At 34.9% G+C, this 25,502-nt stretch overlaps 1 protein-coding gene and 1 long non-coding RNA gene across 2 annotated transcripts; both read right to left on the bottom strand.

Moving 5' to 3' along the window:
* Positions 1-1,470: 1,470 nt before the first annotated feature.
* On the bottom strand, positions 1,471-5,241 carry LOC139973825 (uncharacterized). The gene is made up of 2 exons (XR_011795335.1): positions 4,690-5,241; positions 1,471-3,565 (listed from the first exon to the last, which is right to left on the bottom strand). It is a non-coding gene; the product is annotated as an uncharacterized lncRNA (long non-coding RNA).
* Positions 5,242-17,550: 12,309 nt separating this feature from the next.
* On the bottom strand, positions 17,551-20,853 carry LOC139973933 (fibrinogen C domain-containing protein 1-like). Its single transcript, XM_071980823.1, has 5 exons — positions 20,796-20,853; positions 19,981-20,195; positions 18,960-19,250; positions 18,225-18,492; positions 17,551-17,819 (listed from the first exon to the last, which is right to left on the bottom strand). Exons 3-5 carry the CDS (start codon positions 19,227-19,229, stop codon positions 17,551-17,553), a joined length of 807 nt encoding a protein of 268 aa, XP_071836924.1. The 5' UTR covers positions 19,230-19,250; positions 19,981-20,195; positions 20,796-20,853.
* Positions 20,854-25,502: the final 4,649 nt, after the last annotated feature.

Genomic DNA, 25,502 nt, shown 5'->3' with positions numbered 1-25,502 from the left:
AAATACTTGATATAAGTATAAAGAACACAAAAAAAAAGGTATTAAGAGAAAGCTGTTCATATGCGATCTTTTTTTCAAATAATCAAAACAAAATACATGCTTTAAAAGAGGCTGGTTGCAAAATCTTAAATGGATCTATAATTGTTCCAGTTCCTTACACGAAGTTTTCTCGACTGTTGGTACTAAAAATTTAAAAAAAAAACACCTTATCGTGTTCATATGATGGTGGAGTTTCATTGTCACATGACACATCCTTATAACTGCTTTGTAGCGATCGAAATGATAGTTTTAGATTAGATGTTCTCAATAATATCTCAATCTTCTTATTATTTGATGAGGATTGTCTCTATTGCAAGATAAAGTCTATGAAATAAAAGGGGGAAGTCCATTTCCCTCTGATTGTCAAAATGGAAAGAAAGTCATCTATAGCAAAATAACCTGGCTTGTCTAACCATGGAGCTATAAACAGAAGGAGAAAACCCACTTTGAAGTATCATTGTAACCGACAAAATTTGATCGCCATAAGTAAACATGCCTCAGGGCACAAACACGGGTAAAGCCATCATCAGCTATTACGTAATCCCGGTACAAAGGTCATTTCGTATATAGCGTCCCTCACAACATAACAAGTTATTAACAACAGACACTCCGATCCTAACGTATATGTAATTGAAATAGTATACACAGTACTCATATATGTTACGTTACGCATACCTGTAAGAATTTCGATCGGAATATATCTTTCATTTCTCACCGAATCATTCGAAGATTCGTACTTAATAATTAATTGTTTATCTCAGCATATATTTCATCGCAATATATGAACAAGTAATGGCGAAATAGGTACTTTTAGTCAAGTATTTTCCGATAAAACTTTTCTTCGTTCATTAGGCAAATAACGTTTGTGCTGTTTGTTATTGCATTGGGAACCTAGTGTTATAAAATTAACAAAATTAATTTAACACGAAACATGGCTGCCAAAAAACTTTGCCTCCGCCGAGGACATTAGAAATGTTCATGCTACAGGATATAGTTGAATTTATGGTGAAGCTGATGATTGAAGAGTTTGAGAGGATGGATGTTCCAGACGACATAAATTTGGAAGATACATTAATTGTTGAAAAACATGAGGAACAAATTCTAAGATAATTAGCAGGTTATGTGCCATTTGCCCTTAAAAAACGTTACATGAAAGTTAGGAGTACTCAGAATGCTTTAATATTTTTACAGTACTTAAACTGTATGTCTGTTGCAGGTGAAGGTCACAGTTTTTTAGATTACAGAAAAGCCTGGGTGGAAAAACAAAATAGAGGTGGATTACTCTTAGTTAATGATAATATTTTCATGCTTTTCAAGACTGGAATTTCAGACAAAGCAAATTTTAAACATGAAGACCTTGCTTATTTTGAGAAATAAAAATATGAAAGACCATCTTCTGCAAAAACTTCTGCAACACAAGCCAGTTCAGAATCGGTGGGCAAATCTTGTTAAAGAATTGTTAAACGAGGACTTAAGTGGGCAGTTGCTTCAAATTTCATACGTTTGTTGTTTATTGGGTAAAATTAAGAGTAAATGCTTTTGTTAGAATGTAAATGGAGATAAGTTACAAAAAAGGAAGACTTCTTGTAGCAAGAAAGGAGAGAAACTATTCAGAAAAGAATTGGCAAGTGAAACTGAGAGTAACATGATTGGTATCTATATATGTTGATTTTATGATAATTATGTTGTATACTTACATAGTTCGTTTGTTCTTTCCATGGCAAACCTCATCTTTCAAGCTTATAACAAGTTTACTTTAGTTCAGAGAAATATAGTGGAACTAGAATATTGTCGGTTTTGTACAAATTAAAATTTTAAACTTTGTTGTGATTTGTTTCCTTGTAAATTTTATTGATGAAGGTCAAAGGTGACACATGCTTTCTCTTCAACACCACCTACTGTAGGTCTGGTAGGTAGGACACCATCCGCTCTAAATTGGACTATGGCAGCATCGCCACAGTGACAACCACAAAACTCACCTTAGCAATATTTACACCCTCTTGAAAGAAGCACTTTAGCTCAGCATGGAAGATTTCATCGCTTTCTTTCTGTTGGCAAAGCTTAATCTTCTCTACACCCCCAATATCCTCACCAGCATTTAGAATCCTTCCCACAACAACTTTTGCAGATGCCGAACTCCCTATCTCTCAAAAGTAAAACCCTCATACTACCTTTGGCATTTGGAGCTCCATAAACTCACCATCAATACCATCAAACTGGCTCCTTCTCTTGACCCACCCTCCTTCAGACACCCACTAACCCCCCTCCCACCCCACTATCTTCCTAGGCCTTGTGCCAGCAAAATTAAAATATATTTAGCTACATGAGTTTACTTATATGGACATAATTCGAGCACAAAATGTGATTTTAATCCCCAATGGGCACAATGTAACCAATAGTAACAGCCAGGATGGCATCCGTTCAAGTCGCTTGACCACTACACTCTGGTTGACAACTTGACTATTCAATGTTATGCATATGATTATAAGGGCACCTTTCCCCTCATTTATGAGAGCTGGCAAAAAACAGAACAGCAAGTTGGAGTTCCTTTACTGTATATATTGTACTAAACAGGAAAATAAAACTACTTCACAAGATAACATCATGAAAACTATACAAGATCAAATCACCACATTGTTATTTAAATATACTGTACTAGTTCCACCAAAAAATAATCTAGAGCGCATGGACAAATGATAATGTTCTTCTAACAGAAATCCCCACTTTAAGTACTAGTACAACAAAGGTACAAATAAAACATTAAAATACTGTGAAATAAATCTACTGTAGTGCTATACAGAACAATCAATTCAGTTTGAGTTCATTTACAGTACTGTACAGTGACGTAGACAGTGTGGGGCGAGTTCCTCCCCCCCCCACAGAATTTTTTGGGGACGTGAGTGGCGACGGTGACAAATCATAGGGAGCAAAAAATATTTAAATGTACTCCTCTTAGTACACAAATTCAGTTCAAAGAATGGAAACGATAACAACCCCTTTGCATCTTAAGCCCTTTTTTAAACAACATTTTTCAGGGGAGGAGGATGTCCCTTATACCCTCCCCAGGTTGTTGTTCCACCGCTTAGTGCCTGAAAATGAGGACAGAAGTTTGACTTTGCCCCCCACCCCATACCAGAAACCTGGCTATGTCCCTGGTACTGTATTAATCAAAGAAAACATTTATGCAAAAGATTTTGAAAAATCTATAGAACATTAACTCATTATTACAATTTACCAGTTCCACGAAAAAAAAAAATTCTGTTACTTGAAAAATTGTTCCATACATAAAGTGAAAAAGTTGGTTTAACTGCGATCTGCTTCCTCCTCTCTTGGCCTTTTGCGGCAGTAACTACGTAATGAACTGATTGCCTTGGAACTTGCAACCATCAAGGACAAAACATTGTGCCCAATATCCAAGCATGGTATCTCTGTTTAGTGTTTGGTGCCTTTTCACTTTGGATCGTCTTTGAGCTGCCACATAATCAGCACAATGTTCTTAAGCATTCCCGATGGGCACTAGTCATACCTTGAGAAAAAGAAATGGCCAAAGTGTAAGCAAATTAGCATTATGTTTTAATTTACATGTAGGCCTACTTTTACTTCCCACATAAAATCAATGTTGTTTTCCCAAATGGGTCAATAAACTTATTGAATAAAACAGAAGGAAATCTTTCTTTTGAGCATCAATGGTACTTGATACTTATACTATTTCTTTCCTTTATTTCTTTTCTTTTTTCGACCTGTGTAAGCCGAACTTCCTATTGTGGACAATACCTTCTAATTTAATTCAATCAATGCAGTGATGTAACACTGTGGCCCAGTGCAGTCAGTTCTTTGTAGTACCGTAAGAGACATAAATACAGTAGGTTGATATTTTATTGCACAATTGCAGTTCAATCCAATGCATCTGGTTTGCAATGGAATCTACCTAAACTCCTACTTTATGAATATTTTCAAGGAGCCAATATAGTCAGGACAGGGGCATGCACATAACTATTTAGAAAATTATCCATATTTTCAATGGCCTTGGGCTTAGAGCCTGCATGGACTTGTATTTTTTATTTACTGGTGTGTGGGTCACATTGCCACAGCAGCAACTACACCGGCCTACACATGGTCTATGTTATGTAACTTAATCCGCTAGGCCCAATCTAGCCCAGGGCATGAACCACAAAAATATTAGGCCAATCGAATAAATATAAATCAAGCAATTAAACAGAGATTCTTCTTTTGTTGGATACTGACCCAGGGTTACTGACAATGTAAAGGCTTAATGTAGCCCTTGAATCTCAGTTAAGTGTTCACAACATGTCTTACAATAAGTTTTTTCATTCACACTTGAGATTGGCCAAGCAAGGGACTAGTATTATTTATATTATAGGCCAAGGCTCTCGACCCTAACAGTGACACTTATTATAAATTAGGCCTAGCCTATGGCAAGTGGACTACAATCTTAACCCTCATGAAATGGGCTAATGGTCATTTATTTTAAGCATCATTATTAGAATCACTTTAAAAACAATTACTCTTGGACTGCATCCGTGTCATTGTGCAAGTTATAACAGACGCCATTTTGTGCAACCTGTAATTTCGGCAGTCAGAGTGAAAATACATAGCAAATTCTAAGTCGAATAGCATTTTCGTACATACCCGTACACTATCCTGTCGTTGTACACTGTGAACAATAGGTTGTCCTAAGCACATAACACGATGGTTTTCTATCCGGAGATGTCCGGAAAGCGAGAAAATCCGCGAAAAACAGGGCAGTTTTTCGGTCGAAGTCAATAAAATCTGAATCTTGAAAAACAAGGCTAACTCAGTGCATGTTTCGTGCAAAGATATCGGGTTTCTTTTAGACCAAAGATATATCTTTTAGCGTTGGACTTAATCAGATTTTAATCTCGAAGCTGTCACCATGGAGCTAGAAAACAGAACTAAACATGCACTTGACGCACTTTGAACTTTAGGACATGCATATTCATAAGCTTTATTTTTACACAGCCAGTCGTTTTCTCCATTTGCGGCGGTTACAATGATGCAAGATCAAAGGAGCTCTCGCGGTCGCTTCGCACTGCCCGATGTAACATGATCGCTACTGATATTAGTCGCGAAACTCAGCGGGGTGGTTAAGGCGATGATTGATTGTTTTACGGACATTAGAGAGTGGGTTTTCTCCTTCTGTTTATAGCTCCATGGTCTAACTTCCGTTATTTTGGCTAATTTTAATGTCGTTAATCTTTTATGAGACAATTTAGTTTGTGCATATATTACTGCTTGACGGTAATTATTCATCAATAATTCTATCATTTGTTTTAAAAATTTCAGCAGTGCTTGGACGTAATTTTGTAACTATAAGATAAAAAGAAGAAAAATATTTACAACAGAATAAAAATAATATCATAAAATGAAGTGAAATGAAATGCAGAAAATATTCTTATCACAACTAAAATTTAAACTAAACATTCCGTTCGTTAGTAACGTTATTCTTACTTGTTTAACTGTTGAATGGTCGGTTGATTTGTAAGTAGTTTTTACTGTACTTGGATTGACATCTGTAACAATATATAAAATAAGATAAAAGCATTAAAAATCCATTTATTTTTATTTTGTGATAGAAGAAACCAACAATAAGTCCGTGATTGCATTATAAGATACAATGCTATCCTCAGACTTATAGTTCTAACTTGTCAGTACTTAACAGAGAACTACATTTTAAAGAATCTTTGATTCCGCGTTAAGATATATTACAATGTTAGTTTGGATCAGATTCATCTCTCTATCGATTTACATTTGTATGTCATTTACATGATGTGTATTCTGTCAGATTTTCTAATAACTGTCATACATCTTTCTGCCGACGCAATACAGTGAAATCTATTCAAAATGCTTACCAGAACTTATTTTTGTAATCGCTGATTCATTTTAATTTTCATTTGTGATTCTCCTTTACATTGACTTAATTTAATTCGAGATGAGCCGGTCATTTAATATGGTAATAAACCTATTTGGACTGTACGAATCATTGTTAGAAATGAAATAAAGGAATATTAGTTATTGTTCATTATTTGTATGAAGTGATATTCACCCATCGTTTGCTTCCTTACACGTATATACGTCGAATTGAGTAATGCTCCTTATAAAAGTCACCTATCTTACATGTTAGTCGGATTGCGTAAACTTTGGTCAGAACTGAAAAGAGGAAAGCAAGTAATAAATACTGGCGTATATTAACATGTTGTATGATCACCTGTTTGGTAATTATCCTGCACTGTGGTTGAATTTGACGGTTTGTCTGAAAGGTGAAGAAAAATGCTTACAAATACATCAAACTTGAATATCAATCTCTTAACGAAGGTATATTAGTTATTGTTCTGATATTAACCAACAGTATGATCGCTTATTTCGTTAATGTTCTCTGTGGTTGGATTTGACTATGTATATACAAGACAATAATACAATGTATATGTATATAAAAGACAATAATGTGTAGACAATGTGTATGTATATAAAAGACAATAATACACCACATGAAATGTGAAAAGCTTGACAATTTTAAGGAATTGTATGGATGGATAATCACCATCATTTCTCCTACTAAATACAGCTGACGTTATGAATTATTGTCAAGAATGGTTGGATTTGACGTCTGATCATTTCAAAGAAAACACAGTTAATATTACATGAATTTTGAAGAATAAATCAACATGAAGAACGAAAAATTTAATTTATTTGTATCAAGGGATATTTATCCGTCATATGCTTTCTTATATTTATATACGTCGAATTGAGTAATGTTCCTTATGAAATTCACCTATCTAACATGTTAGTCGGATTGCGTAAACGTTGGGTGGAACTGAAAAGAGGAATGCAAGTTATAAATAATGGCGTATATTTACCTGTTTCATGACCACATGTTTGGCAATTGTCCTGCACTGTGGTTGGATTTTGACGATATGTCTGACAGGTGAAGTAAAAATACATGAATCTTAAATGTCAAAACAACATTAAGAATTGTACATTCTCTTTTAATCGTATAAACGAATGTGCACCGGTCGTTTGGCCTAAGAATCTCACTTACGTCCAGTCAAGTTGAGAAAATGAGTTCAGAAGTCACTCAGTATTGTATTATACTATTTGTACGTATCAATTTGAGAAGATTTGCAAATAATGTTTGTGTGTGCTAATTTCGGTGATCAGTCTGTTGTCTTGTAATTGCCCACTGTGGTTATGTTTGCCTCTGATATGTTAGATAAATATTCAATTCATGATTTTAGAAGTGTAAAAATGTTCAGTAAATAAACATATTTCGATCGTTCTTGAATGTTTTAGCACAGAATGGAGTTTGTGAAATGAGATACTAAATCTCACGATAATGGTATAATTTTTGTTTCGTTATGTTTCTAAAGTGCGATTCACTCGTGTTTAGTCTTGCTCTGCAAATACCTATACACCTCCCGTTAACTCAGGTAACGTTACTTAAACATCAATTAATAATATATCTGTACAATATTTACCTGTAGGACGATCAGTCGTCTCATGAGTTTTAACAGTAGGTGTACTAGACGTTGCATCTGTTGAAGAAAATAAACAAAGACGTGTAGTGTTATAACAGAGAATGATAGTAATTCCTAACCCTTAACGGTACTTGTTTATTTTTTATCGATTCGCAGTTTGATGATCAAGACTAGAAAGCTCTTATATCTATATTCTTGTAATGGATATGTTAAACATGTACATCGATACCTATCAAATTGTTCTAGATTAGCCTGCATTGATACAAACAAAGTCGGAAAAAAAGAATGCAGCATAATAATCGGCATGCAACACAAATTGAAAATGAAAACATCATGATTAATATTAGTACAAGTTCAAATGCGTAATCCCTATGCATTGTTGTTACTGAAGAAAAAACTATGCAAAAAGTGGTCCTAACGAGACACAAGTATTTCGAATTTCTTCCATTACCTGCATTTTGTAGTTCATCTCTTTGAAGATGATATAAATGATAAGACTTCAGAGTTGCTGCTTTCGGACTTCACTCTGTTCAAGAAATTCCCAATCTGAGATAGGCATACATACAATTTCTCAAATTGTCATAACAATCAATTTAAAACTTGGCGGTGGGAATATTAGTTTAAAAGGAAGTGATCGAGTTGCTCTCGCCTTGCAATAAAAGGCTGCTATAACAGTGAACATATTGTTTGTATAGCTCAAATTGTCAAAGACCTGTGTTGAATATAAACGTTTATATAGTTATCGTGTGGTTTAATTAATGTTTGTGTGGCCATGAAGTTGTCACACGTCAATAAACAAAATAAAATTCACCTATCATCTATCTCATTGTGTTCATCGTGCTCATTAACCTGTCTGTATTCTGTGCGTGTTTTTGTCCCTCCTGTTACTGTTACTTGTCATTAAGCCTCTGAAGAAGATCCTGCTAGGATCGAAACGTCAGGCCAACTTACTTTTACACATCAATAAACAAGCGAAGGTTACCGTTAAACGTATTGTTTGTTTGGCTCTGTACCTATTTTCTTCTTTTTTTTCCCAAAACTTAAAAGTCTTTGTTAGCTATCCTTTTACGGTTGGTAAACTAGACATAATTTCCCACTCTGTACTTGATTATCTCTGTGAATAGAGTGATCTTTGCTTATACTCCTGTTTCTTCGTTCAGGAATTTGCTTTCATTGTTAACAATAGCAGTGTTTTAATTTTGTCGAAGTCAATATGTTCTTGTTTCTCATTGACACTATTTTCTATTCCAATTTCATTTAGAGTTCATCACTATTAAAATCCATAACGAATAATCGACCTCCATTACTTACCGGAACACAGCATTTTGCTTTTGCTTTTGTTTCGTTACTTTCTGTTCTTTGGCTTTATTTTTGCAATAGTATTTCGCACAAAAAAGTCATCAATACATCCATATCTTCCAAACCCAGCAACGTTGTGAGCAACTAATTGCTAACGATTTTAAATGTGCATTTCAAGATAATCATTATCCCAAAATGGAGAAACTTTAAGCAAAATAGTAAAGAGACATGAATATTTATCAGCAAATCAATATCATTCAGAAGACAAAAACAAACAGTTTCTAACGGTGAATTCATCACAGAAACAGTTTTTCATCTGATGAACAAGAATAGGGATACTACGTTGTGTTGTAAGTTGTCAAATAATACAATTTCCGTATCCTGTTGATATATTTACGTTTATTCCGTCTCTTGCATACCACAAAGAAGAGATCGTTCACTGAATCAAATGTATCATCAGTATATTGGCAACAGGGAGTCTAAACTTTGTTTTGTTTTTCCTTGCAGTGATGAGTACTCCGGAATCCTGTCCCACTAATATGCAGTGGATGACTTGTACCTGTGAGTTCACTTGTGAAGATCCCGATGGCTTGTTTGGCTGCTACAATAATTGTTCCGGGCAAGACGCCTGCATTTGTCCTAGTGGATATTTGATGAAAGGTGGTGATTGTGTGAATCCAAACCAGTGTGGATGCTACCATGGATGCTACCATAACACTTACAATGTCATTCCGGTAAGATGGTCCACATACACACCCATATTTATATATATATATATATATATATATATATATATATATATATATACATTGGTGTTTCAGCGCGTTATAGCTGGAGCTTAGTGTTACCTCGGGTATAGGTTTACCTGACACCAGGTAAACCTAAGTCTAGGGTTTTCTATATGGGTGTAAATGATTTTAATCAGAGATGTTTAAGCTGAATGCACTGTAATGCATATCTACCTTCGTTACCCTTAACAAGTATACAATGATACATGGGCATTTTCAGCTAATCGTTATTTACGAATCAAATTAATGAAACTAAACTATAACAGTTTTGCATGTTACTCCATTAATAATCTAATAAGCTAATATTATGATTTTTTTTACAGTACAATCAATTCTAAATAATAAGTAAAAACTGTTAGCAAACTGTTATAAACTAAAAATCATGTTTAAGAGAATGTCTAAAAGTAAGTGGGCCTGACGTTTCGATCCTAGCAGGATCTTCTCCGACAAGTAATAGTAACAGAGACAAACTACAACAAGCACAGATTACAGATATGTTAATGAGCAGGGTGAACACAAAATAGAGTGGTATAAAAGGATTAGTTGAAAGGGGGTGGAGAGAAGAAATAAACCAACATGGGGAAGAGGAGAGGTAGGAGATCAACTGTAGAGAGACAAATAAAAATTAAGTGAAGAGGGTAGTGAAAAAACTGCAGAAGGACAAAGATAGGAAATTGTGGAGAAAAGAAGTGCAAGAGAGCAAGGTAAAGAGGGGTGACAGAGGTAGAACAAGGGGATACCGGGGGGGGGGGGAGAAGAAAGGTTAGTTATGTCCTTCCTGAATGTTGAGCCCATGAGGTTGAATGGTGCGAAGGCGTTGCATCCACAGTGTCTCTCTTCTGAGTGGTACTAAGTCATTGCGGTTTGACCGACAATAATTTATTAAAATAGTGGTTTAGTTATGAACCAACTAACGATTAATGCGTGTATATACACTTGTATATTTCAGGGTGGTACAAAGAAGGTAAATGCAGGCTGTACTGAAACTTGTTCTTGTAATAATAACGTCCTGACGTGCAGCTCATACTCCTCTAGTGTTGATGCAACCTGTGTGCACAAAGATGACGACCACCATTGTTCTTGCAATGAAGCCTTTTGGGGAGACGGTGTGACGTGTGCGCATGTGCGAGACTGCCAAGATATTTACGACCATGTTTCTACTGACGAAGGCGTTAACAAATTGTACCCGCTTACTTGGCCAAGCAATCCATTCGATGTCTACTGCCAGGATGGATGGATGGTGAGTTTTGCTTAAGGAGAAATAAACCAAACCACCAATATTGGTATTTGTTACAGAGATTAGTGTAAAAAAAACAACAACTTCCCTAACACAGCTACGGCAATCTTATTGCACTTGGGAGATACAACAGAATTTACTGTGCCTCACACATAAGGATAAACACTTAACCAAATCTAAATACGGCATCATCAAGCCACAAGTCCTTCAACTGTTGATATCTTGATTTACCTAAAGGTATATAATTTAAAAAGGAAATGAACTACGAATCTGAAATATTGAAATTCCGGACATGACCTAATGATGGCATCAGAGTTAAGGAAGGTTGGCATTCTATTGAAAATATGAAAAGATAACGAAGGGTATAAGTAGAATGTTACGGATCGCAGTGATGCTATAACAACACGAGTACAAAAGTAATGAAAGTTATAACAGACACGACTTTTAAACTAAGATATTTCACAAAACGGAACCAAAGTTATTTTAGCTGTTTTGGGGAGGTGTTCTTCACAATGATATCCGTTTTAAATGAGTCAAAAATCACGAGTGGTGTTTGTGTCCCCTTAAAGCTCTCTCGACCCAAACGTGTTCAATAATATGATTGTAATAAGAGGGGTGTGTATGAGTTGTTGAGTGTTAATGTATAATATGTGGCGATAATTAAAGTTGTTGTTATTTTAAAATATATTTTCGTTCAGAAATCCAGCTTTATATCATTTAAATTTCAGAAAGATAGTCCCTATGGTTGGGGTCTAACATGTCGCTGCCTTATACAGATTTTAAAAGCAACATTTTCCTGGTTAACAAGAAAACAAAATGGTAGCTATTCCATTGCATTTATTCCTAGAAATGCTCACTGCCTGCAGAAATATACTGAAATAACTTTATCAAGTATTGAATTCATTCTTATTGAAGATTTAATTCGGCCATGGTTATATATTTGTATAAAAGAAAATTACCAACTAACTGCATCTTATCACAAATATGTCACTGGTTATTAAAAGGCTCCATACCAACATATTAAGGACGCGATTGTATTAAACTGGTGTAATTTATAAAGGATTATATTAATGTAGTACTTTCAGTATCGATTCAACGGATCCGTTGACTTCCAGCGTGATTGGATAGACTATAAAGACGGCTTTGGAAGTTCGGAAGGTGAATTCTGGCTTGGAAACGAAATGGTTCACTACATATCCAAACAGAGAACATACGAGCTGAGGATCGACTTACTGTTCAGTCCCTTAGATGCAAAAATATATCTTCAATGGAACTCTTTCCGTATTGGCCCGGAATCAGGCAACTACGTGCTAGAGGAACTTGGAGACTACTCGGGGAGCTTCGGTAAAGCACTTTCCTTTCTGTCTATTATCAAAGCAGCCTATATTTAACTTTTTCAATCACATTTCGGAATAGTCCTGAATTTGGCCTCAAATCATTGTTTTTTTTTTATTCCATGCACGCTATACGTATTTTCTACTATGCTCTCCAAAATGTAGACATGACTTTGAAATTTATAATTATATAGGCTGGATTTTTGTTTTGTACTTTTCCTCTTCATTTGCTTTTAGAAAAAGCATACGATTACCTGGATTTCCACAATGGACAATCGTTTACAACACAGGATAGAGATAACGACATTTCCGGCAACAACTGTGCCGTTCGACATGCAGGTGCGTGGTGGCACCGTAACTGTTATGCATCGAGTCTGAACGGTATAGATAACGGTGGCTGGGATACTGGAATTTGCCTCAGACTGTTCACTTAACCGGTAATTTCACTCAAAACCAAAGAATCAACTTGGAACAAACATGTAGCATTAGCAAACGTAAAAGGACAGAAACAATAGAAAGGCGAAGATTTATTTAGAAGATCAATGCCAAATTCGTTATTCCCATGCATATTGAGAAAGCTTAAAAACATTACTTCGTTAAATTCCTTGTGGTTAAAACTGTTTAACCCGGTACATATCATATACAAAATACCCTAATTTAGAAACTAGAACGATGTTGACCCTTGGTTCATTTTATTTTTATTTTCATGTGTTGAATTTGGCTTCTTATTACGATATCACTAGTGTTTGAGATGTTTTTAAAACTTAGTCACTGACACACATTTTTCTATTTATCAAGTTCATTTGATTAAAAATCAATAAATATCCAAACTAAATGACACAGGATGACATGTTTAGTCATAAATATTTATCATGTACCGTTGTTTTCTGCTTTTTGCTAGTAATATTTCTATATTTTATTTCATTATTACATTCAATATTTTTAAGAACGTTTTCAAAAACATCTTTTCTTAAATGACAAATATACTGTCTATGACAAACATTTTATATCGTCATCATTCTTATTGAAATTCTACTATTGGGGAGAAACTCGACATTTTCTTGTACCTGATAGCAACTAGCTTAAAGAAAGGCAATATCTCTTAATATGAACACTTTTGACGATTAACTATTTAACGAATTAACGAAATATTCAATTGCGTAGAACAAAATTAACAATGATAATGATTATACGTTGTCCGATGGTGCAAAGAAGTTTATTTACAAATTTCACGCTGGAAATTCGGGTAATATAGTAAAGAATTTAGAAAACGTAGGCACATGCACGTTTTCCGCACTGCCTGTTACCAAATAATATATCTACTAGTATACAGAAGGAAAAGCCTTATAGAAAAAGGTGATGGTCTGTCACCAGTAATTTATTTGTGAGCAAATCCATTGTTTTATTGACACCTATCTGAGGGTGGTAGAAACGTCACAAGTATTATTGATATTTCAAAATCTATCAACATATGTGGTTAACATGCTAACTGAGAAGAAAGTGTGCGAGGTCATATGTTACTTCTATATAATGCAATATGTATCAATCTCATTGATAAATGCTCTGTATATCTATAGGAATAGTTTGCCGGTTTGCTATTTGCATTCTCATAACGTTGTTACGTTGGAATGCGAGAGGTCTCGATAATTAATTTTTAACGAGACACCATCCTGGTTCGTTTCTGGGAGGAACACAGACAAATTGACGAGTCTAGAGAATTTGAATGAGAACGTAAACTATATTGAACAATGGAGTTTGAACCAACAACAACAAGTGGTAATTACAAATATATATAGAAAATTACTCACAAACTTTACAAGATAGGATACACTTTAAAACACGCTGGTCTCTTCCAACGGCGATATCCCTCAGCGGCCGCGACCTTGATGACGACGATTCTCGGTCCGTTGTACTGCGAAATTCACTGGTCCTCGACGAAGTCTCTCGCGATCCCAGAAACAACAGTCACCTTCTTTCCGGCGTACTCCAAAATAGAAGACGGACTTCCAGCCACAATCGAGTGAAGCACAAGTCGAACTTCTCGCCAACTAAATATTACCAGAGTCAGTCCAAAATCAGCTTTATAGCTACCAACTCCTGGCGTAATGAACTTCCTCAACGGAGACAAAAATTCTTCACCTTCTCCGAAATAAAGACTGGAAAACTGTAGTTTTACAGAAAAGTCCTCTTCAAACTTCTGAATGGAAGTGTAGAATCAATTTTGGTATCTATATCTCAATCCCTCAGAAACTACTGGCAATTGAGCACTGACGATAGTAGAATGGTATAATATGTGTGGTCGCTTGTATTTGTTCAGAAACTGAGAAACTTTCCGATCTGGGGCGGGTTTTTATACGATTCGCCATGTCAAGAATCATCTAGATCTTTCTTGATACACCTGAGTAACAATTGGACCCAGTGTTCCGTTCCCGGAAGTCCCTTGCATGTCTCGCGAACATTCCAGAGAATCCACGAAGATACGTGCACAGCGTACAACGGGATTTCACGTAAACCGACGGGAAACGAGACCAGCGTGCCATCATAAGGAATATACCAGAACAATCGTGTATTGCTCATTACATAAATAACATTCTGGCACGGTAACCCGACCTAATTTTTCAAATATTGATTTGTCACGTAGGCCATTTCAAATACTTTCTATATTATAACATTGGGTTCCTCACTATCAGTAACTAGCGTTAGGCTACAATGGGCCCTCGTAAGAACGTATAAACTCGGAGATACTGCAAATGCTAATTGTTCCATCATCTGAGGGTATCAACGCCTGATCATTCTGTGTTGGATGTGAGGAGGGGAGCGTTGGGTGTAGGTTTTTGTTGGGGTGGGGTGTTGGTTGGGTGTGGGAGGGGGCCTTGGTTGTGGGTGGGTGGGTTGAATGGAATGGGTTAGGAGAAGAATGTTAATCTGTTTCGTCTAATTACTTGATCCGATCTCCTAATCGACAATTTGAAACAGAGTAAGTCTAAAAGAAGAGAAAGAACCAGTACAAATAGTTCTTGTGTTTATTTTTTTTTTAAGAATGACTTTTCTTAGAGTGGACTGGACTATTTATGATGAGGAATATGTCGGACGAAATTTACAGTAACAGGTTTAATACTTTATTTTCGTTCATAATTATGAACGAATAACCAGGAAAATAGACTTGACCCAGATGATACGTGTACCGATCAATGTCATTGATAGATTCGTTGTTACACGGTTCAATCGGGCAGCGGGGGGGGGGGGCGGGGGGCGTCACACATTCAATTGCAGATTTGGAGAAGCAAACAGCAAAATTATCTCAAAACGTTCTCATAACATGGACGCTTTTATATTCTATATCGCAAATTCCAATATTGATTTTTTTCCCCCACAAAACGGCACCCTTTAATTAATGTTATATTTTCTTAATTTCTTTCTAAAGTTCTTTACGTTTCAAATACTACAAGGATATTTTTCATTACCAAAAATGTAATTAATTTATTTATGGAATGAGGCTACTTCATTTTCGTTTCAACAAAACTGAAAGAACATGTGTCTCATGCTCCACCATGACTCCAATCTATCCTGATTATTTAACAAGCTTTGCTCTATTTCCGGTAATAGTTTGACTGCTTTTGTAAATATAAATATTTTGACAATGTTTCGTACAGGTAGTTGCTTAGACACAAGACTTAAAGTGACCAAATTGTACAAAAAGAATATCCAAACAATAGGGAAAGTTTGCAAGATTCTTCAAAATATATATTATTTCGCAAAGACTCAATTCGATAGTCAATATTCATTTCCGCAGTTACATTTTGCGTAAAACCGTTTTGTAAATATTCAATACCAAGGAACCACAACACCACGGAATGGTAACGATAGTTACACATATGAGAAAAGGGGTTAATATTTACAATATCAGAATCATCTGAAAAGTTCAATATACATATGTAATCGCAGTGTTCATACATGCAGAGAATAAAGTTATTTTAGAAATTCCAATAACATATCATTCTATGTATTATATTTGCTTAACATATAAACTACTTCAATCTTGAAGTACCTTCAACCTACCGTGGAGAAGTGAAGCCTAAAAGATAGCAGTATCAAAGTATGAAAACCGTCACTAATAATTATACCATACCTTGACCAGTGTTATTAAATCTAGATAAATCTTTGAAACATGTGGAAGTTCCAACACTCTCTAATTACAGGTATTCACCATGTTTTCGTCATTTACCTTTAACCAATAAAACAATTAAAGACCACAACGTTGTCTTAAGTAATAATATACATGATATCAAATGCTGTGCAATAAATGTCTATATATCAAGAGGAAATTCAAGAATATTATTTAAAAAAAGTAGGTATTGCGCGCTATAAGGTCGTTTAAGCCGACTCCCGTGTAAGGGGTCAGGGAACTTCGTCAGAAGAAATGTTTAGAAGTTTTCAGAAGAAAGTTAGACACATTTTGAGCCATTTCTATAGACTAAATATTAGCCCTTTGATACGGTGTCAAGGCAAGGTTAGTGTTATTAATCATGTACGTGATATTGTATGGACAAATTAAGATGTGTTTTTTTTCTTTCTACAACACCAAACTTGAAATGAATATTGCAAGTGTGTGCTCATGATTTAGCCATCCATTGACTAAGTAACCATTCTAAACGGTTAACTATGAATGTTATTATTACTAATGTGTTAATCAACCAATCAGTTGACATTGCAAGCAACAAAGTTGAGCCATTATACCAGTTTGAACAGAGAATAAAGAACACTTGAAGGTGATAGTAAGTTGTAATAAATCTCTGGCATGCTGATACTACACTATACCATACTGAAGAACTTTATTATTTATTGATGACGTATGGCGTGATTATATATTAACGCTCAGCATGTACTCTTTTATCCATTACACTGCATAAACCGTTAGGTGATATTAATACCATGTATGACATCCTTATTAAATCCCTCTGGTTAAACTGTTCCGTTCGTGTTTATTCTTGCCCATAGACTAGCTGACTCGACGTTGAGTAGTGTAAACATAATGGATATTTAGTGTCAAAGATAACTTATACAGACATGAAGACCAAGATGATGATTATAATAATAAAGAAGTATTAAGCACGATGTGTATTGTTGAGAGCAGATATATAATATCATGTTTTTGTCACATTTATTACTACATTTAATTTGACTTGCAAAGTCCTGAAAAAGTATTTTGCTTAATAACTGACTCATAGATTCGGGCAGTGACTTTTAATGCTGGTTGGTTTTAATGAGACCTATTTGTCACATTTTGCAACGAAAAATTGCCTCAATCAACAAATCACACGTATTGATGGACGTATAATTTAGAGAGGTTTGATTTTCATTTCAGTTGTAGCAATATCGCAGTCAGAAATCCTTCGTTCCCTGTCGTAAATGCACACTCCATGATCCCAGCCATAGCCATAATTTCCATTGAAATTCGCTGTAGTACATGTTAAATCATCATTATACCCATTGTACCACCAGCCACCGAGATGATGATCACCCACGCAATCTCGTGATGTATTGTTATCGTTGTCAGAGTCATATGTTGAAAACTCACTACCACGATGATATCCCATGTAGTCATATTCTGTGTACAATGAGAAGGAAAAGGAAACCAGCAAAAAAAAAAACATCTTTCTTCTAAATTTACTTTTTTTCTCAAGAAAAATCGGAACTAAAATAACTCTCATCATCGTCTACTGTGACGATGGGGATGACAATGACGATGAAAATGTCAATTGAACACGAAGACGAAAACGAAGATGACGATGATAACGATGGGGACAATGATGACGATGAAGATTTTGAGAAATTTTGAGAAAATTTACGTTTTTTTATAAATGATGCTAATGCTCCTTAAAAATCGAAAGTGCCAGTCGATCAGTTACCACAATAAACCAGGTTCCACACTGTATCATATAGGTTTACAAATATCGTTCATGGCATAAACTGTGCATTGCATTATAGGCTACGATAAAAATGTTTTACCCACCCAAGCTGCCTGTATAACTGCCGAGCTCTTCTAGTGCATAGTTGTTGACTTCTGAACCAATTCGAAAGAGATCATACTGAAGATAGTGGGTAATGTTATTACTCCGTTTTTTAAATTCCATTCTCATTGTGTAGTTCCGTTGAGCAGTTAAGTTGGCTAATCGGTCGTTTCCAAGCCAATGTGAATTAGTTCCGCGTCTAAATAAGCCAGATCTGTAACGATCCCAGTTATCGTAAAAACCCTTGTTATCGACGCGGAGCTGAAAGAACTAAACAATAACAGCAAAACAAAAATAGGTTTATATCAGTATGCTAGTTAGTTGAGGCTCATTAAGGAAATATTCACGGTCCACTTGAAGCCAGATTAGTCAAGAAAAGTACTTCTGTGATGTTTTTTATGGAATATATGAATGGTCTATATATTAACAGAAAAAGACACTATCCCCTCACATTTCTAAGTGGATATTTGCAGCCCAGCCATATTATCAACGTTTTTTCTGCTCCTTTGAAATATATAGTTTCACTTCGTTTATATTATGTTTAGCACAAAATCAGAAAATAATACTTGTTCTTCAACACTCTGTTCTTTAACGTTGAAGTAGGTAGGTTACGTAGTCCTGCGTAGTAAATTTCAGGAGCGGAGTATAGAAGTACAATGTGTAGTATGGTACATGTTATTTCTCGTACATAAAACGACAACTATCATGGACATAAACTCAAAAGAAAGACTTCTTACAGTCCATCCGTCTTTGCAATAAGCTTCAAAGGGTTCCCCTGGCCATGTAAGCGGATATATCAAGTGAAAACCTTCACTGATTACGCCATTGTCGTAAAGATCTTGGCAATCCTGTACACGTTTACATACTGTCCCGTTTCCCATATAGTTCACGTTGCAATCGCACGACATATTGCCATCGTGGTTCTGGCACGTCGCATGTTCACTGCATGTATAGTTTATGCACACAAGAACGTCATTCTCACATGAGCATGTTTCCGTGCAGTCCATGGTCACGTACGATCCGCCATTCTTAATACAGAGAAAAAGTGAATAAATATGAATATAGTGTTGCCACTCTGATGATATTACGTATATTACATCTCTGGAATAGTGTTCTAGTCTGTTCTCAAGGAAAAAAATACAACTTTAAGGAATTGTATTCATATGACCTTTATTTAGTCCGTCCATACATATTTGAGGGCACAGGTGTTCGATTAAGTCAGGCCGGGCGTGGACGGAGTACTACTTGGAAATTTCTTCGCTTCACTTTTGATTGGCTCTGGGGAGCAATATGCTTGTTATAGTTTTTTTATTTTTTTTATTGGAGGTGTGTTCCACAAAACAGTACGCTAAAATGATCCCGTCATCGCATAGTCTCCCTTGCACACACTTTCGTCAAACTTGGATTGATTATTGAATAAGAAGGGTCTCACTATGGTTTGTTTTTATTGCACATAAACAGCCATTAATAATATCGCTTGACTAAACCTACTTTTTATGTTTTTTAATTCAACTTCAAGATCTAAGAACAGAAGCAGAAAATGAATCATCATAAGATCAACAGGTATTTTGTGTCGTCCACTGTAGCCGTCAATGAATTTCAAATATGTGACATTGGCAACTGAAGAAACTTTCCTTTTATCTGTGTTTTGTAAAACTCTACAACTGATACTTTGTTGGGATAGAGCAGACTGGTTTTGGCGGATACGATTGTTAAGGTACGCACATGAAAAATATACTAATAACAGTTTAAGAATACCGGTATAACTCCACCCGTGTCGTGATAACACCCACAAGCACTCTCCGGTATGCAATTCTGTCCGAGTAGTAAAAAGCCAGCTGGACAAACGCATGTTCTTCCTCCAGTACAGTTTATATGGCAGCCAAACCACCCATGAGGGTCTTCACATGTACCTTGGCATACACAGTCAGCAAAGACTTGATTCAAAGGGCATGGTGGCGTAGTGGTCGCCACTGAAAATGGAATATGTCATATGTCATATGTCATCAGGATGTTAAGGCAAGTTTCCCTTTGGTGTCAACTGCTTCGATCATTCACATATTGTGGTAGTGTTATGTTGTACACGTATACTAGTAGTAACGGTGAAAATGGATTTAAGTCTCACCTCCTGAGTTTATACAGGAGGATAAGAAATGAGCTGAAAATAAAACACAGAATTTGGCCCTTCCGTCAACCGCACATCATATCCAACTAGAGATTTATCACGACGATACTTCTTATTACTCAAAAAAAGTGGTGCCATATACTAACGACAATAGAATTAATTTCTGCAGTTCTGAATGTAAGGTAATATTCACCAAAATTCAGTCCATTTATGCTTATCAATTAAACTAACTTTTCTATTGTATGTGCTCTATTGTACAAGACATTTTTGTATAGCTCTGTAAACGTATGTTATGCAAAGTTGATTAATTTTAGTCATACATAACTGAGGAGAACGAAGCAGAACAATGAATACAGAAATATACAATAGTGTGAAATGAAATAAATTTGTATGTCGATTAATTTTTATCCATGTAGGAAATGTAAGATGTGTGCAGCTTTGGCCATACCTTCTGTCGGTATTGCTGTGGTTACCGGTGAACTCGTGGAATGCAGAAAATTGGCTGTCGACATTCGTCCTAACAGTCAAGAATATAAAGAGAGCATTATGTTAAAATAAACGGTGAATTTATTTACCAAGAAAATATTAAAAGGCTTTAAGAGTAAATGGTAAGGTATGATTTTATATTGTTAGGATGTAACTTGAGAGTCCTGATGCGGAAACGGACGTATACATTCCTTCCGATTAAATCCCTCTGACTAGAATTTTCCACAGTCGGTTAAAGAATTTATATAAAACAAGAGTTTGGTAAAATAACAGTTTAATACAATGGCGAGAAGAGACAATGCCGATATTATAAAACTAATAAAAACAGTTTGGTATATTAAATGACCTTTTTCCAGAAACATGATACCAAAGCTAAAGCCCTATATACCAATACATAGGTCAATCTAACTATAATCATAGTACTAAGAAAATGGTCTTCGAATAGTTTAACAAAAAGGAAAATTCTTAGTAAAGCCAGTAACTTGTGAATAAAGACTGATTCTAAATGTAATGTCTGTCGTCTAGCTACATGCTAACAGTAAATCGGATATTTCAGAATGAATTTGAACTTTTTCCTTTCATTCTTTGAATAGAAACTCTACCAATGAAGCTGATAAATATAGCATTTCTAACGGATGCACTTTCAAGTAGTATCAGCATGTTACAAAATTAACACAAATATATGCTATACAAATTGTAAAATGTTAATTTATTTACGCTATATAAAGTAACGTCTGTATCCTATTATAGGAATAGCTTGGATCAATGTATTACTCAGATTGCTTTAAAATACTAAACAATGCTCAAATTGAAGAGTCAAAACAAACTGTTCTGTAACGATTGTCAGGAACAGAACAACATAAAATCCCAAAAATACATAGCTCTGATAACACATCACCGCTTTTGATTTATGTGATTTGCACAGCGTATTATAAAACTAAATACCAACCTGTTGTGGTTATTGATTTCGTTGAGGACTGTAAAGTCGACTTGGGTGATGTCGAATCTGTAATCGAGTGTAAAATTATCAATAGTAATTTTCAGTAACGAAAGGAAAAGTTCATTTGCTCCGACCTCCATCTACTACAATGTTTTATATGAACATAATGTAGAATAGCTCGTCCCGCAGCAATGCTGGTGAGTAATTTTTAGTTTTCTATCCGATTCCTTTATAGGTCCATTCGTATGGGCTTGGCTAGCTTATATTTGTCCATAAATGTTGTAGGACTAAATCTAGGTGTCCAAAATTGTATACATTCGTTCTGATTCTTCTGTTAAGCTCACCAAAATACTACTGAAAAATTGTTGTGTATCTGAACTAAGTGATTTTGCTACAAAATCTATTAAATTAGAGTGACTTATATACGGATACCCAAACGGAACAACGCTTTATAATTGCCTCTCATACACACTATTGACACTTTGTATTATCTCTTGTAGACAACAAATAATGAGATTGTTTGTTTGCAAAGCGGCATTTCGGTTTGTGAAATATATGTTGCAAATCGGTCACATTAAATGTTTGACTTTTTGTTCATCTTAAAATAAATTTTTGATTTTGTTTTGTAATGTATTCAAATGAGAGTTTTCTGCTTTCATAGCATTCCATTTTGTTGTGAATTAAGAAAATGTCAATATTTGGCTTCTGCCATCTTGTTTTAAATTCAGAATAATAGGATTCTGATCGACATTAAGAATAATGCATAGTGTTATATACGTTTCATAGCTGACTTGTCACTGCCAGCACCGCCCTGAAACGCTGACACGTAAATGTAACCAAATCTATTGCATTTCATACACTCCTGCAATAATCAAATCAATCAATACTTGTATGATGTAGACAAGTTTAAACACGGTCGTCATCATAAGCACGGTAGTCATCATAAACATTGTCAAAATCAATCAAAATGTTAATTTGTTATTGCTCTATGATGAAACTACAAATTTCCTTTTTTTATATAATTTATTGAGAAACTGTCTCAGCACTACTGCAACTGCATTTCACGTTTATCACAACTAACATCTGTTAATAAATTACGTCAATGTTCCAATGTAAGTGACCAAAGCGTCAGATGATACTATCAATTTAAACACATTTTTTTCTTTATGTAATTAATATGTGACTGAATTGATTATCATTTCTCATTTCTCTTAGATTAATTACAGCTTAGCACCATTTTTTATTAGAAATTACTATACCTGCAAATTCCAGTACAATATATTAGAAGGAGAATAAATTTAACAGATAGTTGATTTTTTGTTCGTTACGTAGCAGATACCTGTCCAGAACATTCGGAAGATATGTATACTTAAGTTTTTACTCACACAAAAAGATATTACAAACTTTCCTTTTGTAAAGTATAAACGCACAAATCTTTATAATAGACTTTAGTTGAGTTTAAAACACTCTTACTTAATTTAATTAAAGAGGAACCTACCTATGTTTGACATCATAGAAGAAACCTCTGGAGAAGTATCATCAAACATACCGTTGTTTTGACCGTCTTCTAAAAACAAACATATTTGATTGAAGAATAAACTATAATGTTAATTTTCAAACAAAAACATATATAACCATTTATATAAGGTACGAGTTATAGAAATTTGACTCAAAAATCATCTTCGTAATACATGTTGTATTATGCAATCGCGTTTAGACACGAAATAGTGATAGAGGATAAACAAAGACTCCAATTTCATTTACATAAAATTTACTCAAATAGAATTGCAAGGACTTCCGTTTTCATTTAGTATACAAAACATGTATACAAATTACTCAAATAGATTAACAAGGACTTAGAAATACATCACTTTGAAGGGAAGTGAAAAGTCAAGTTGAATTTTTTTTTTTGGAAAACGGGTTCTCTGATGTGGAACGGGTACAGATAGCCGCTGTTATTATTCAAATAGTTAAGAGTTTGTGTTATTACTTAGATTAAAACATTTATATAATTGTATTATTCTTGTTTACATATTTTTCATAACACAAAGAGAAGAAAATACAACAATCATCATTTATACTGACAGAAATATTAATGAGAAACAACTTTTCCAACTAGCTCGCATCTCGCTTGGGAGCTATCAGAGTTTAAATGTTTCTTTTACAAACACGACTGGGACAAGTCTATAGATATGTATCATCTACCTATGGTTTGAACTGTCAAACTATATCCTTTCTTTACTGGTAGTTTATTAACATTTTTATCCATGTAATATGGATAGGTTATGAAAAAATATGGAATTTAAAACATTGAAGTTATTAATAAGAGTTCACGAGGTAATTGGTTTCATTGTCAAGATGTGATGTCACACTTTACATTGACACCTTGAAAAAAAGGAAAATTAGAAGAGCAATGACATCACAAATGAAAAAATGACAATATCCTATTGTAACTTTTGAACAACAGTATCTCTCACACGGAAGAGGATTTTCGTTAGATTGTTGTCTGAGTTGTCTATCACAATGATTTCTTATACACAAGTTACATTTGACAATTTTGTTGTTTTTGCTTCATAACGTATTTATCAAGAAAAATAACGGATAACAGATAAGTCTCATACCAAAAACCCAGCTAAACCAATTTGAATAAATAGCAGCTAAGAATGTGTACAAAATAAAATAAAGTTACCACTTAATTGGGGATTCCGATGGGAGAGACCTTTCATGTAGTTCTCGAACTCGCATATGCCTGTTTGTTTTAAAGAACAAAGGCACGAAATAAGAGAATAAAAAAAATGAAAACAACGACTATCTATACACTAATCTTTATCACCTCTCATCACCAAAACTGCCTAATACCCCAGAGACACCCATAGATACAGAGAACACAGTATCTACTATAAATCTCCAAATTTTGTACCACAGTGAAAACCGGATGGTGCTATAAATCGGTAGCATGTGCTATTAGGATTACAGTAAGTACTATGGATATGTTTAATCCCGACAAATCCAGTTTGATGCATTTTGGTAAAAAAAAAAATGGTAAAAAACTTGAAAATTTAAAGTAATTACTTTAATCTCTGTGTGAATCAGTTGTCAGAGAAGCTCGTTACATTTCAATCACAACAGTACATCGTAAGGTTGGTCTAGAATAATTTTATATCAGATATATTAGCTGTCATTATCACTGTGGTTAGGCCAGTAGCCCGTGCTCGCTGGCAGCAACATATTGGGCGAGATGTAATTCCAGATAACAAGCAACGCAATATTCAATTGAGTGTATTTATCTGCAAGTGTACTTATGTCTTACAACTTTCATCAGAAAGTTGTTTGAGAAAGAAAAACTTAAAAATCATAGTAAATAAGTACAAGTAATATGAGCAGACAAGTTAGCTTTAAGTTAATGGAACATCTTAGTTGATACGCATTTTACATTATAAACCAAATATATAAAAGAAAATAAAAATAATCAAACCTACCCATAGCAAGCGAAATGTGGATGATATTAGCATAAAGTAAGACAGCAGTTATTGCAAGATTCCGATTGGGAAAGTTTGCCATGTCCGTGAATTTCTGGCAATGCTTTCTTATAGAAGGAAAGTCGCTATGCTATAAGTAATACAGAAAGAGGTTTGCGTGTTTGCAATTTTCATTATGGCAGTAAATAATCTAGTGCACTGCTACAAAGGTTATCCGTACCTCTATCAAACTAGAACACTAGTAAACAAA

The sequence above is a fragment of the Apostichopus japonicus genome, chromosome 9 (assembly GCF_037975245.1).
Source record: "Apostichopus japonicus isolate 1M-3 chromosome 9, ASM3797524v1, whole genome shotgun sequence".
Classification (NCBI taxonomy): Eukaryota; Metazoa; Echinodermata; class Holothuroidea; order Aspidochirotida; family Stichopodidae; genus Apostichopus; species Apostichopus japonicus.
The sequence above is the reverse complement of the archived record's forward strand: the minus strand, read 5'-3'. Positions and strand labels throughout refer to the sequence as shown.

Bases quoted from the DNA above. Each gene is read 5' to 3' on its own strand.
- LOC139973933 (XM_071980823.1), bottom strand. From the start codon at position 19,229: ATGGACTGCACGGAAACATGCTCATGTGAGAATGACGTTCTTGTGTGC. The intron at 18,493-18,959 runs GTAAGAAGTCTT...GTTATTGTTTAG, and splicing joins ATTGCAAAGACGGATGGACT to TTCTTTCAGCTCCGCGTCGA. The intron at 17,820-18,224 runs GTGGGTAAAACA...CATTGTACACAG, and splicing joins CAGTTATACAGGCAGCTTGG to AATATGACTACATGGGATAT.